The 15,942-nt window shown below is 37.3% G+C and overlaps 1 protein-coding gene across 5 annotated transcripts; it reads right to left on the reverse strand.

Moving 5' to 3' along the window:
* Positions 1-998: 998 nt before the first annotated feature.
* Positions 999-15,247, reverse strand: LOC120083200 (putative tRNA pseudouridine synthase). 5 transcript variants are annotated; one of them, XM_039038847.1, is made up of 8 exons: positions 14,934-15,032; positions 14,809-14,844; positions 13,383-13,601; positions 12,567-12,679; positions 12,323-12,471; positions 12,052-12,196; positions 11,471-11,890; positions 2,545-3,430 (listed from the first exon to the last, which is right to left on the reverse strand). In XM_039038847.1, the coding sequence occupies exons 3-8, from the start codon at positions 13,426-13,428 to the stop codon at positions 3,035-3,037; spliced, it is 1,269 nt and encodes a 422-aa protein (XP_038894775.1). In that variant the 5' UTR covers positions 13,429-13,601; positions 14,809-14,844; positions 14,934-15,032; the 3' UTR covers positions 2,545-3,034. The 5 variants fall into 5 exon arrangements, with proteins under 5 accessions (XP_038894777.1, XP_038894779.1, XP_038894775.1 ...); XM_039038849.1 differs by lacking the exons at positions 2,545-3,430; positions 13,383-13,601 and adding an exon at positions 999-1,195 and having other exon boundaries at positions 14,934-15,247; XM_039038851.1 differs by lacking the exons at positions 2,545-3,430; positions 13,383-13,601 and adding an exon at positions 1,017-1,208 and having other exon boundaries at positions 14,934-15,247.
* Between the last annotated feature and the right edge of the window lie 695 nt (positions 15,248-15,942).

Genomic DNA, 15,942 nt, shown 5'->3' on the forward strand with positions numbered 1-15,942 from the left:
ATTGGATTGGGTCTAAAAAGTCTTTAACCCAACCCAACCCAATCCATGAACCCCCCTATTCCAAAGCATTCTCCTTTCCTATAAATAAGAATTTTTCTTTTCATTCTAAAACGGTGGGTTTTTTCTTTTCCACATTTTTTTAATTATTTTATATATAATATCATTTTGAATATAGTTGACTAGTTAATTAATACCTAATATTAATTTAACGAAATAAATATAATCTTTGTTTTAATAAATCAATAATAATCTATCAAAATAATTACTCAACTTAAAAAAATTATTAAATGAATGCAATTATTTTTTACATACACTAGTAGTTGATTAGCTAACAATATATCGAAGAAGTAAATTGGGATTAGTTAAATTTAGTTAGTACAAAAGATATAATTAATTATTTACTGTCAATTACTTACTGTCTTTTTATAATTAGATAATTATTTATTGAGATTAATTTTAATATGATCGTTCATTATAAACATATAATCATTATTGATTATTCATAATTAGTTATTTTTTTTAATCTCAGTTAATCATTTATTGTGATTAAATTTTATTGCATCATTCATTATTAACCTCTCATATTTATTTTAAAAAAATCATACTTTTTATTAACATATCATCTTTTTATCTCATTTTTCACATTTTATATAATATATTATTTATTAAAATATATTTTTTATATTATTTTATTAAAATTAAAATTACTAATATTGAACTTAATTGATGAAAATGATTGAGTATTAGATTATAATTAGTATGACACTCACTAAATATATTAATTGATTACGTTTAATTATAAATTACTTAATTTTTAAATATTTATAATTAAAATTATCATACATAATTTCATAAATTAAATATAAATATAATTTTTTATTATAAAATTTTGATAATATTTTTCATATCCAATAATAAACATTCATAATTAATTATAAGACATCTTATTTTCGAACATTTTTTTTTAAATATTCAATATTCTCAATCATCTATAAAATCTTTTTTCTGGGATGAAGTAATGTTTTGTGTTGTAGTCAAATTTGGGGCCTGCAGCATTAATTATTTTGTTTCGAGACATGGGCCTTTCTAGATTCTTTGCATTTACGAGACGCATTTGTCAAATATTTCCTCGAGACGGCACCGTTTTGGCTCATGTAAACATAACCTCAGGCTGACGCACCACCCACCTTGCCTCCTGCCATATACATCTGCTTCAGAGTTAGATAAAACTTCTGATATTATGAGAATATCATACTTCATTTATTTACAGATTAATTTTAATGGATCACACTTGATTTTTAAAAGGATGTTGACTAGAGTATGAAACCTAATATAGGAAAATTTCCCACCAGTTACATGTCAAATAAGAAATTACAGAGGAAAAAAAAACTGATTTCCGAAAATCCGAAAAAGAAAAAAAAAATAAATTATTTTAAAATAATAATACAATAATATAATAAAAGAAAGGATAGGAAAAGTATCAATTTACACTCATATACTTTGAACTAATAATTGTATCAATTTAAATCTTAAACTTTTGTATTTATGTCATTTTACACTCTTCTTCATATTTCATTCGAAAAATATTATATGAGACCTATAACTATATAAATCAAGTTACTAAATTATCATAAATGGATCGATTCAGACTCTTTATTAAGATATCGATTTAGACTCTTTATTAAGATTATCTCGAAATCAATTCTAACAGTTACACGTGTGTAGACTTCTTCAAATATCAGATTGTTAAATTAGACTATTAAAATTGATCCATTCACAATTTTTAAAAAAATTCCAATTGGGAGTCTAAATTGATTTGTTTATTTAGGAGTTTAGTTGATAAAATTAGAAAGAAAAAATATATCTTTTTTATTCATAGGTTTTGAGTTTAACTTCGATTTGGTTCTTAGGTTTCAAAATGATTCAATTTAATCTCTAGCTTCAAACTGTTACAATTTTATCCTTGAGATTTAAGTTTTGTTTCAATTTGGTCTCAGGACTTTGAATTTCTTGTTTTAACTTTTACAAAGTTCTCAAAATTGTTGATTTACAAGAACATTTTAAGGGCATTTCGGGTCTGAGCTGGATATTATAGTCAGTGGCTATTATAACTTATGAGTTATAATAGTTTGTAAACTATAATAACTTGTGTTTGAGTTGTAGATTATTTTAATACGTGTAGAAAATAGCAAACAAGGTAATAAAGAAAGGAAAATTATGAGTAAAAAAATGGTAAACACTGTAACAGAGAGAGTCCGTCCATAAAATTAGATCAATGTACATGGCCAACATGAGCCTAACAAATTCGTCAAATTCCTCTTCGAGAATTGAAGCTTAGTTAACTGTTAATAAAAATACTTTTTCACGTCAAAATGGTTCATTTGAACTTTTTTAATTTCTTCTTCGTTAAAGTAATCAAATGTACACTCACATATGATCATCGTAAATTAATAATATGCATTAATTTGAAAGTATAACCTTATTTTGGAATTTGTAAAGTTCAAAAATTTGAGCCACAATAGAAATCAAATGTATGTGTGTATGTGTATGAACAAAATGTATATATATGGGCATCTCAAAAAAATAATATACAATAAACAACATCATTGTAAATTAAAAGAGGAAAGCAACATGAAACCTTCAAAATGGCGATTAGTCAAGTTTTGATCCAAATTGTCTTCACAAATCAAGTTAAATCAACATCAGTACAGCCCTGTCAAAGGCTCACCAACATATTTCGCCTTTTAAGCCGTTTACATTGAATGTGAGTTCACTCCCTTATGGTTGTGCCGAGGGTCAAGTGTCGAGTGCCGAGTGGGTTGTCTGCAGTTGATGCTGCCCTATTAAACGCCCCAGCGGCTGGTGGGTGGCCGCAGACCACCATCCATTCAATGCCCAAATCCCATAATTTGTACCATCAATAACTCCCCCAACTCAACTCAACTACCTCCCATCCTCTCAATCCTCAAGTTTTTTACTACTTCCAACAAAAGACACATCAAGACAATTCAAAGGCTGCCTTAATTCTCCATGATCAATGTACCCTGTAGTTCCATGCTTTCCAAGCATTCCTAACTTCATCCAATTGTTCACTGGGAATGCTTGTGTACTTGTCCAATTTCTCCACCCATTCTTTCCAAGGGGGTCTTTCTGTGTCCAGGAAGTTAGTTACCTCGGGTAATATCGCTGATCTGTAGAATTCATTCACTGACTTGACAATGTCGTCTGATTCGTTCAGTGTGAGCAAGTCTGGCCTCTTAGGAACTCCTGGTCGTTTTCTGTTGGAAAAACTGTTCCCTCTTAGGACTAAAACTTCAGCTGGAGCAATGGGTAGAACTATTCTAGAGAACTTGGACAGTGACAATGCTATAACATCTCTTGGGAGCAGTTTCCGCTTCACTGCAATAGCGGTTCCTATCATTTTCCGAATCTGTACAGGATGTAATAAAAGTCGCATCAGAATGGCCCTTTTGATTTAAACGTAGAACATTAACTACCAAATATTTAATATTGAAACCAACTTCATTGTTGACAGGATATGTTATTGCTGTTATTTTCTAATAGGAAAAATTCCCATATTACGAGTTCAAAAGGTACAAAAAGAGTGGAAATGAGAAATCTGTCTAAAGAAAGCCCGCTACCTTTCCGCCTCCCTTATCTCATTCCAATTCCTGAACTTACTAATAGATTATAGTTTCTCTCTGCCCAAATCTGCTGCAATAGTGTCTTTACCTTCATAACATTTTGAGCACAACAAATGTGGGAGTGCGGCCATTTGTCCAAAAGATTCTGGGTTTCTTCCTGAGGCTTTAACCTCAATGGAATGGTTTAATCTCTAACAGAGAAGATAAAGCTTTTCAAACAAATTTTAAACTTACACTAATAGATTCTAGTTTCTCTCCAATCAAGATTTCTACATTTTTGTACCGTTTGTACATGAGATTTTGGGTTTCTTCCTGAGGCTTTGACCTCGGTGGAATGGTTTAGTCTGTAACAGAGATGAGAAAGGTTTTCAAACAAATCAAATTGTCTCGATAGAGTTTCTATATCCACCTTCTAAAACAGATAATAAGAATTGATTTCAAATAGCATAGTTAAGTGCAGAAAAATTAAACTAGACATGTCTAATGGTGCAAGCTGATCCCATGAATTATGAATCTCAGGGAGTAAATGAAGGTTATGGTGGTAGATATTTAACAAGTCAAGCTCATAAAGCCTGAACCCATCAACTCGTATTTTCTGTCCACCAATGCACAGGGACCATGAAATTATTTAATGGTTCTCATACTATTAGAATTTAATTTCATATGAATTGATTTCAAATTGCAATAGGTAACTGCAGAAAAATTGTGGTATATTTGTCTAGAGGCGCATGCTAATCCTAAAAATTGTGAACCCCAGAGAGTAAATGAAGGTTATGATGGTAGATATTGAACAAGTCAAGCTCAAAAGGCTTGAACCCACGCTTTAATGCTAATCCTCAATTTTCTAATTCTTTGCATCCCACGAGCTTCAGCGTGGCTGTCTTCTCCAATGGCCTCCAGGTTGCAACTCGTCCAGAACACCAGATCCACGCTGCCGACCTGCAATATCCAATCCAGCCTTAGATCCATGCCGCCAAGCATGCCGGGCCTACTGGTCAGTATTCTTCCTCTGTTCCGATCGGGCAGCACCCTACAGCCTCTGTTCTAAGCGGGTCAATCAATCATGGTAGCCCTAGACCACTGGGATTTACTCCGGTTGGAATTCAACAACAAATTGTTAGCCTCCAACAGCAGATTGCAGCACTTGGGGCATATTGTGGGACCACAGCGAATCATCCGACAAATCCTCATCCAGATTTGTCTTCTGGCCTTCCGTTATACTCGGAAAACCTGGTAACTGCTTACTCTACTTTACCTACTACGAATATTTTGTCTGGTTCTATGGAAAACTCTGCAAGGATAACCATCGGAGAGAAACTAAATGGCTAGAATTATTTCTCCCGGTCTCAATCTGTTAAAATGGTCCTCGAGGGGCAACATAAGTTCAGATATCTGGCTGGGGAGATACCGAGACCAAATCCTGGGGACCCTCAGGAGCGGATCTGGAAGGGGGAGGACTCCCTCCTCCGTTCAATATTGATAAACGGCATGGAACCTCAGATCGGAAAGCCCCTGCTTTACTCAGCTACTACTCGGGACATTTGGGAGGCGGTCCAGAAATTGTATTCGAAAAGGCAGAACGCTTCACGGTTGTATATGCTACGGAAACAAGTCCATTAATGCAAGCAAAGGCCCATGGATGTGACGTCCTACTTCAATAAATTGTCTCTATTATGGCAAGAGATGGACTTGTGTCGTGAAGTTATCTGGAATTGCCCGGTTGACGGAGTTCAGTATGCAAAAATTTAGGAAGCTGACCGTGTCTATGATTTCCTGGCTGGCTTGAACTCGAGATTTGACACGGTCAGGAGTCGGATTTTGAGATAAAGACCGATACCGTCCCTCATGGAGGTGTGCTCTGAAGTCCGATTAGAGGAGGACAAGACAAGCGCTATGAATGGTTCCATTGTTTCTACTATGGACTCTGCTGCTTTTGGGGTCAAATCCTCTGGATCTGATAGTGACAAGCAAAACGGAAAGACTCCTCCGATATGTGAGCACTGCAAGAAACCGTGGCACATAATGGACCAATGTTGGAAACTACACAGTTTACCCCTAAATGGCAAACGTCGCCCTCCGAAAGACAAGTTTAAGTCCAGCCGTGCTCTCATAAGTGAAACTGTTGATGTTGCATCCCAAGGGACTAATTCTATTGATTTAGGTACTATTGGGATCGGCACTATTGTCCAACCAGGTACTCCTCAGTCCTTTGGTTTCTTTATTGAGGGAAATGAATTATGGATACTTGACTATGGAGCAACTGATCACTTAACTGGATCATCTAATCAATTCATCTCCTATTATCCAAGTGCTGGAAATGAGAGAATTCGAATTGCAAATGGATCCTTTGCTCATGTTGCTGGGAAAGGTCACTTGTCTCCGTTTCAGGGATTGATTCTACAGAATGTCTTGCATGTGTCGAAGATCTCTTACAATTTGTTGTCTATAAGTAAAATAACCAGAGATTTAAACTACAAAGTGATCTTCTCACCAAATGATGTTTCGTTTCAGGACTTGAGCTCGGGACGACGATTGGCACTGTCCGGCAAAATAGAGGACTCTATTTCCTTTCCGATGAAACTTCCTCTAGGAATTTTCCTGGGACTAGCTTGTTATCGTCTTTTACTGTTTTTGAAAACGATTATTTATTATGGCACTTTCGACTTGGACATCCAAGCTTTCAATATATGAAATACTTGTTTCCCCATTTATTTCGTAATGTGAATGTTTCTTCTTTATCTTGTGATGTCTGTATTCGTGCGAAACAGCCCAAGGTCTCTTTTACTTCTCAACCTTATAAACCTTCCCTACCCTTCCATTTGATACATAGTGATGTTTGGGGTCCGTCCAACGTCACGACTGTGTTCGGTAAATGGTGGTTTGCCACCTTTATTGACGATCTCACCCGTCTTACATGGATGTTTCTCCTTACTGACAAATCTGAAGTGATGTCTGTGTTCCAACAGTTTTACATTACTATCGAAACTTAGTTTAATGCTAAAATAGTCATTCTTCAAAGTGATAATGGACGGGAGTTTGTTAATCAGACCCTTCGTGAATTTTTTACTTCGAAGGGTATCATCCATCAGAATTCTTGTGCTTATACTCCTCAGCAGAATGGGGTGGCTGAGTGGAAAAATGGTCATCATATTGAGGTGGCCCGATCTCTCATGATTCTGTCTCTTATACACATCTAGATGTGTATAAGAGACAGCTGTTCGGCTGAGCCACCTGGGATGATGGTTCGGAGATAGCGGTCAACCGCTGCTTGAATCACAGCCTCATTATTCAGCGTACCTTCACCTATTAAGTTTGATGACTGAGTTTCTTCTACCGGGGCTAGGGTTTCATCACCTTGCTCTGATACCATATTGAAATAGGGAAAGAAGACAACACAAGGAGTTTACGTGGAAAACCCTAATTCAGGGAAGAAAAACCACGGTAGAAAAGAACTTATTATTTTTATGTCATCTTTACAATAGACCCAACCTCACATATAAATAGAATAATGTGAAACCCTAATTTAGCAAATATAGTAAAAAGACAAACGGCTTGGCGATCTGCTGCGAAGCTGAAGAAATCGCGCCGATCTGACCCGACCCGGCAGCTGGAGCAAGACCATGACCGTCTGGTGTCTGTCTCTTATACACATCTAGATGTGTATAAGAGACAGGTTCATTAGGTATGTATAAGCCCTTTCCTTTTGAGCCTATTTAAAGGGAACTTATCACTCATTTTAATCAATGAATAAAAACTTCAGCTCCAAGATTCTTCCAAGATTTCTCCAAGACTCTTTAGTCTTCACCATTTGGTATCAGAGCGACCTCGTGAAGGGACCTCATGACGAGTAAAGAGCTCGGTAAACTCCCCACCTGTCTCTTATACACATCTAGATGTGTATAAGAGACAGAATTAAGTGTGTACAAGCCCTTTCTCTTTGGGCCTATTTAAAGGGAACTTATCACTCATTTTAATCAATGAATAAAAACTTCAGCTCCAAGATTCTTCCAAGATTTCTCCAAGACTCTTTAGTCTTCACCATTTGGTATCAGAGCGACCTCGTGAAGGGACCTCATGACGAGTAAAGAGCTCGGTAAACTCCCCACTCTTCTCCCCCCTCTTCTAATCATGCAGAAGTATCTTTTTCCACTTCTCCTTGAACCACCAACCGAAGATTAGGCAATCTAGAAACTACCGTCAACAACATCATGGATCATATGAGTGCTACGCAAAGTTCTATGGCGGGTTTGCAACAAGCAATTGAAAAACTGACTTTGGACGTGGGAAGAATGGTTGAAAATCAACCAAGAACTCATCAAGAAGCACCAGCCGAACTCCAAGCTGGTGGAAACAATCAAGATCAGCTGCAAAAGGTTCAATAAAGGCCTGGAAACCAGCATCAATTACTTCAAAGAAACCAAGATTTGTCTAGAGGGTCTAAGAAATTCCTCCAAGAATTCAAGAACCAGCAAGAATACATCAAAGATTTGAAGATAGAGGAGTGTGGCTGCCAAATCTTGTTCATAATCATCAACATCTGCAAGTTTACCCGCCTTCTAGACCCGTGCCACCAAATTTGTTGGGGCTGGATTCTGATTCTTCCAAGGATGAAAACTCGGCTAGTCCCCAACCATATTACCAAGCAGGAATGATGCATCCACCTCATGGGAATAACCCACTTTTTCAACAACAAATTCCTTTTGCACAAGCACAGGGCTATGGGAATCAAGATTATTATCAAGATTGGCATGGACAACCAAATTGGAGGCAAGAAAATGACTTTAAAATGAAGATCGACATATCCACATATAATGGCAAGATGAATATCGAAATCTTTTTGGATTGGGTGAAAAGTGTGGAAAATTTCTTTGATTATATGGGAACCCCGGAACACAAGAGGATAAAACTTGTTTCTTTGAAACTTAAAAGTGGCGCATCGGTGTGGTAGGATCAAATTCAAGGCAATCGATGTTTGTATGGTAAAAGACCTATCACTAGTTGGCCAAAAATGTTGAAATTAATGAAAAAAACGATTCTTGCCGGCTAATCATGAGAGACTCCTTTACAACCAATTTCACCATTGCAAGCAAGGAACTCGTACAATTGAAGACTATACGGAAGAATTTCACCACCTAAGTGCTAGGAACAATTTGGCCAAAAGTGATAGCCAACAAGTAGCTCGGTCTGTCGATGGCTTGAGACGACATAAAGGAAAAATTACATTTACAGCCCCTATTTTCTTGGCAGAAGCAGTATCTGTGGCATCTACAATTGAGGAAGATGAAGCATTAAAACAGAAACGATGAGTTGGCCAAAGGAGCAATCGGGATAGAAATTCAACAACCACCAGAAAATCCATGGCAGAAACTTCAAAAAAGCAGTCCAGTGAAGTATCTACTAAAAACAAGGGGAAAGAAGTTGAATCTAAGGGAAATCCTTCTACTTTTTCTTCTAAAAATAATAATAATCTTATAATAGACCTAATCTGGCAAATGCTTTAGGTGTGGTCAAATGAGACACCTTTCTAACGATTGTCCCCAAAGGAAGAACCTCACAATTCAAGAAGAACGTGAGAATAAAGAAGATGAAGACTACTCTGAGGAAGATATCGATGTGGCCCAACCGGATGAGGGAGACATTCTTTCTTGTGTAATCCAAAAGGTTCTCTTGACTTTGTTAACCGAAACAAATCCTCAAAGGCATGCGTTGTTTAGAACCCGTTATAACATCAACGGGAAGGTATGCAACGCTATTATTGATAGTGGTAGCTCAGAAAATATGGTGTCTAAGAAACTTGTACACCACCTTAAGCTAAAAGTTGACCCCCATCCAAGCCCCTATAAGGTAGGATGGATTAAAAAGGGGGGAGAGGTCATTGTTAATGAACTTTGTACGATTCCATTGTCAATTGGAACACATTACAAAGATCAACTCCTATGCGATGTCCTAGACATGGACGCTTGTCATATTCTACTTGGAAGACCTTGGCAATACGATAATCATACCAAACATAATGGTAATGCCAACACATATGAGTTTGAATGGATGGGTAAAAGGTGATCCTTGTACCTATTGATTTAAAAACTTCTATGAGCAAACATATCATCAAGGAAAAGCACAAGGCAAACTTATTTTCTATCATGCCTTATAAACAAGCTTGGGCAAATGCAAACACATTCAAACTAACTTTATTTTTCCATGTCAAACCCAAGGCCTTATTACCAACCCCTATAGACAATAAAGTGCAAAACCTTTTAGACAAGTTTCCCTCCATTACTAAGGTCCCAAGTGGCCTATCTCCACTTGGATATTTCTTGTGAAAAGGGTATTTTAGATATTTCTTGTAAAATGACAGATTGTATTCTCTTTTTAAATTCAGTTTTAATTTTAGAATAGGTGTGACAAAACTCTTCTCCTTTGGGTCTATTTAAAGGAGGTTAGGTTGGTTAGTTAATTAGGTGTGTACAAACCCTTTCCCTTTGGGCCTATTTAAAGGGAACTTATCACTCATTTTAATCAATGAATAAAAACTTCAGCTCCAAGAATTCTCCAAGACTCTTTAGTCTTCACCAGAGTGTAATGGAGGAAGGGAGCAAGGGGAGGGTTGGGTTGAGGAGGAGTGGGCTTTGATTGAGAAATGGTGGGTTGGAGAGAAGTGGGCTTTTGTTGGGATAAGTTTGGTAGGGCGAGGGGAAGACCAACAGGTGTGTTAATGGGCTGGGGGATGGGCTTTTTAGAAAGGGTAGATAGGCCGATTGGAGGAAAATCGACCTATTGGGTTAGTGAAGGAGACGAACGGATAGGTATAGGCTGAGGGATGGGAGTGAGATAGAACGGGTAGGTAAGGGGTCAAAGGGAGGTATCTGTGGAACATGTGCAGACGCTGACACGAGGTACGGTCCGAGGAGACCCTTCTGCAAGTCAAATCGCGCATGGTTTTCCGCGTCACCTGGAAAAGGGCATCCGTCCGATGGCTAAGAGCCATGGATTCCGACAACAAAACTGAGAAACTGGTTGCTATTAAATAAGGGATTGATTTGCACCACTATCGAAGACGCAGATGGAGAAAGAATCCCAACAACGGCCGGATTGAAACTTGTGGAAATTTCCTTAACTCTAATCGTTGTTTCTAAAAGATCCAGGCGAGATAATGTTTTCTTTGCAACCTCAACGAAACCGCCGCAGGTGTCCCCAATAACCTTGAAGGTATGGTCGTCCCAACGGTCCAAAAGAAGGTTTCTGATTCTGATCCAACCACCATAGTAGGGAACAACAGGATTCGCTTTGGCCGAGCTATTACTCCATGGGGTGAATTTGAGAGAGAACCGACCAACCTTGTACCAATCTTTGATCGACCTGAGGGTTTGAGTTTGTTCCCCATCCTCGCATCTAAGAAAAGCCCGATCAGCTTCTATAGGATTAATTGCACAATGGTCACAAACGTGTACTTGGAGGGCCCTCATAAATTTCATATGACCATAGCTATTTCTTAATTTTTTGAAGGACTACTAGCACAGAAAACTCCCACCAGGTCACTCAGCATTGATTTTTGAAGGGGGGAAAGAGTTTAAAAAGTAAAATAATGCTGCAAAAAAATTGTCGAGTGGACACAAGAGAACAATTATAAAACCAAGTTTTGGCTCCCACGCGGCCAAAAGCAAGATCTAAGCTACCAGAGGCGTTAGAACGGAAACCCCAAATCTAAGTAATAGAGCTGCCAACTGAAATTAAGCATAAATGGAGTAAATATAGATAACTTATAAATTGGAATGAAAATGGATGAGAACAAATTATGTACCATAAAAACAAGTTAGAGAAAGACTAACTTGATGCAACATGAATGATTCTCCCCAGATGGAGATCTCAACGAAATCATATCCAAAAGATGTTTCCAGCTTTCCACAAGAACAGCAAAGAATCTTTCTGAAGTGTGAGGCACCTATACGATCCTTCTCATCTGGCTCATGAAGCCATCTTGCACGAACATCCTTCGGAAGTTCTGATCCATCTCCGAGTTTACTGCATACTTCAGTTGGATTTTCATAACAAACACTTAAGCTTGGAGAACCTTGATCTGGTTCCTTGACTCCTTCAACAAAAGTATCATCTTCTCCATCACTTTCCTCAAACTCGGAGTTCGAGACATCACTAGGTGATACCTCATGGCCATATCCTGGAGATCGCTTGGCTCGAATTCTTGTTCTATACTTGGAACGTATTGTATAGTTATGAAAAGGGTGCTCCCCCTGTACCCAAAAGGAATCCACCTTTGTTCTTCAATGCCATACAATTGTCTTCCCAAATAACAGTACTATACAATATCAAATACTAACAAATCATGCTTCTTGCAGCGAAGAAAGGGACAATCTGATCTTTGTATAATTAAATGAAGGAGATAATAACCTACCTGAAAGGAATTTAATATATCTTTAAAGTCTGAGATGTGGTAATCAACTTCAGTAGTTTTAAGTTTATTTCCAATTCCAATAAGCTTAGCAGGGAGGACATAAGAATACTTCCGAACATCACACTCCTTTCTAGGATCAAAGCTCCTTGACAAGCGACAAAATTGAAGTAATGTTACCACTTTGTAGTAAATGCGTAAAAGTGTATCATGCTAATGCTAAAACTTCATTTACTCACTTAAAAACACCAATGAGAAAAACTCAAACACTCACTTCTGTGAAGGTACAATGCCAAAAACCTTGATATTATCAGGAAGATAAAAGTTGATGTAATTAGCAAGCGAAATACCACAAGGGTCGCCCATCCATGCACTTTCAGGGATTTCCATTTTTAAGGCTATAGTTGTAGCCAAGGAATGGACCTTGAAAATGAAAGAAATGAGAAAACAAATCAAAACCACAAATAAGATCATAAAAGTCATAAAAGGGGTACAACAAAGACATTCAAGATATTTACTCCTTTATCAGTTCGACTACTCCTCGCCCATGAGATTTTGTTCAGATTTCCATAGTTACTTTCACGAATTCCACCAGCTTTATATATTGCAGCTTCCAATTCTTGTTCGATTGCTATACATCAAAACTGTATAAGGTTAATTTCTGTGTTGTAATTCCCAGCAAAAGGAAGAAAAAGGAAGGACGAGAGAGAGAAACAGTATTATTCATATTCCATTCTTATTAGTACTTTATTATCATAGCCAACGGAAGCACTTAATACTGTTTAATGGTAAAAGAAACATTGAAGGAGAAGAAATGCTATTTTAGGATACTTGGAGAAGTGCGAAAAAAATAAGCAGTGGTTATCCAGTGCCGTCAACTTTTTTATTATTGGGTGTAAAGAAGGGGCAATTTCCATAACATATTTGTCAATGTACGGGAAAAGTAAACAGGATAAATGTATCTAAAGCCTTCTTCAGTTGGTTATATTGTCTCAGGTGAGAGAACTGAGTTTTTAAATAAGAAAGAATCAATAAATGACTAAATAAAATAAATGGAAGTCTAACCAAATCCTTTGTGATTAATGTACGTAAAATAATATATCAATGTCAAGGTTAGCTAAATGGTTAAGTGGATAATTAGTTGAAGTGTACTTAAACAGTTTTTGATCTGGTGGCATACATACTAAGTTCGATTATTTCTTGGAAATAAGTATGATTATTATTTCTGTCGATCAATTAGATTGTAATGAAATAGTTGTAGTTAGGAACTAACACATGGTGAGCGCAAAATTTCATGGTCGCTGACAAAGTTTAAATGCATTGGTGTTGCTTACATGTCCTTTTATCTACTCCTTTAGCAGTAACTATTCTGCCACACATCTTTGGTTCTCCCAAAACATGTAACAGCAAGCTTGTTTAACACTTCCCCTTGGAAATTTGCCTATTAAATTGCATTGTCTTTAATACATGGAATCCAATTTGTCAGTACTAAATGGTCCAGATCATCCTCCTCCCTCCTACGAAGGACACACCATTGAGGATGCAACACCCACCTTCAAAGACTTAAAAATGCTGATAAGTGAAATCAAAATCCAGATTCCTGGCTCTGGAGCTAAGAAAAACAATGATGTTCATGGTTATTCGCCTCAAGAATTGAAAGCATTAGGACTCAAGTAGTGAATATTTCTGCATCTTGTGGAGTACTTTGGAAAAGGTTTTCACTATGACGTGTAAAGTGAAGGCCAAGCAGTACAAAGATCAAGTTCAAGAACAAAAGTAAAGGCAGTTTATCAATGTAAAACTATTTTAGAAAAATGAAATTCCTTGCACTTGTTATGCAGCTGGGTGAGCTCCAAGAGTCAACTTTGATAGAAGAACTTCCTGCGAAGTTAAGTAATCCCATGATTTTCGCATGGGATTGAATGCTAGCAAGAAGGCTACAAAACCCCAAACTCATATGACGTAATGTAAAGCCAGATGCATGGGTTTATAAAACCCAATCCCATGCCAAATTCTGGGCATCCAAACGGCCCTTAGAGTCAGAGATTCGATGAAAGACAAACATATTTTTCGGTTCTTCAAAGGTGCTGTTAAATTGGTCTTTATTATAGATTGGCTAATGCAGATGGACCTATGCCTCTTATGACCATAATTGATTTTCGACACAAACTGTGTTAGGCACACTTTACTACAGAAACTAAATTACCAATATCACAACTAATCTTGTATGGATTCAATCCTAACTGCATGAGATCAATACTGTTCCTTCACGGGATCCCATTCGTTAGTGTGTCAAAGCTTAACTGCGGTGCTTTTAAGTGTAAACTCAGTTCAACATTCTTGAATGGAATACATTGAGCTTGAGAAAATCCCACTTGGTTCATATGCTCACAAAGCCACTTTCGGTAGTCAACTACTGTTTGAGATCCCCTGTTCACTCCCCCCTACACTGAGCTTGTTAGGGGAATGTCAAGTAATTAGTAGGTCAATTAGTCACGATGTAATTAATCAGCTATAAAGTTGTTAATTGCTTAGTGAATCTCAATTATTTCAGTTAGTCACTGTGAACTAAGTTAGTTGTTGTACCCTACATTTGGCTAAGTAAGTCATTCTGCAAACCACTATCAAATTCACTGTGAAAGTAGACAGATCAAACACGGCAACAGAATATTCAGCGGATGGCATTGCCAATCCACCGACAGGCATTTGCATGACAATATGTTAATGATGTAAGAAGAAATTTATCACGCAAAAACTTACTTGGATGTGACTGTTGCTCGCGTTGCATTTGCAGCCCTGAATTTTGAAAACTCAAGAGTTAATGAACTGGTGAATGATTCACAACAGGATTGTCAAGAGAAGCAGAGAGTAATATCAAATGAGACCTCTATAATCGGTCCCAACATAGCCAATCCGCAAAACGACCTTCTTCTTACGGAAAGCTTCCCATTTCCGAAGCTGGTTCGGAGCGCACTGAGTGGAAAAGGCATCAGTGGACGCAGTAGAAGATGCGGAACAGCCCGAAAGTGTAGGCCCAAGACGATGGGTCCGTGAAACGAAAGTAGGGTAGGGAAAAAGAAAGCATGAAGATGAAGTTTTGGTTATCCATGGGGAAAGCGGGAGTCGCAGAGAAGAGACTGCCATTGCATTCAATCTTGTACTGTGAAGTGTGAATTGGACGGTGCAGCTAAATTAAGTTTCTTTTCGAAAAAATAAATAAATAAATAAATAAAAAATTCGACTCCCGCTTTCCCCAGGTCAAATAACCCTACGATGACATCGTCATCGTACCAAATTATAAAATTGCTCTCTCCTTTCGTCTTCTATACGTTTTATTGAAATTTCCTCAAACATAATAGTAATCTTGTGTCGCTCATTCCATCTTCAAACGACATCGTTGAATTGAAATCCATCAAACATTCCTTGTAAAACTATCCACTGTTGCCGACAATGAAGCTCTTGGGTAAGTGAATTTAATCTTTGTCTTGCATGTTGTGTCTATTTAGATTTTGGGTTGGAATCGATCGATTGTCTCGATGGGTTACGGGGTTTAGTAATTGGTCACATCTTTATGGTTCTCGTCTATTTTTTGGGTTTCGATGTGTTATGTGGCATTAAGGATGAAGACGAGTTATATGTAGAGCCAGATAAGATGAAGGATATTGAAAGATATGGTTCAGTTAAGGCGAGCGAGATAGGTGAGAGTGAGATTTTTGATAGTGAGATCGGCGAGAGCGTTATTAGCAAAAGTGAGTCTAGCGAGACTTAAATATAATGTATGTTTACTAATTTTTTTAAGAACCTTTCACCTGATAGATTGAATGTTCATTTCATGCAGGAGTAAATTAAGATGTCAAAATATTTCAAAATACATGAAGTTGATCGGTTTCTCAA

This window comes from Benincasa hispida, chromosome 8 (assembly GCF_009727055.1).
Source record: "Benincasa hispida cultivar B227 chromosome 8, ASM972705v1, whole genome shotgun sequence".
Lineage (NCBI taxonomy): Eukaryota > Viridiplantae > Streptophyta > Magnoliopsida > Cucurbitales > Cucurbitaceae > Benincasa > Benincasa hispida.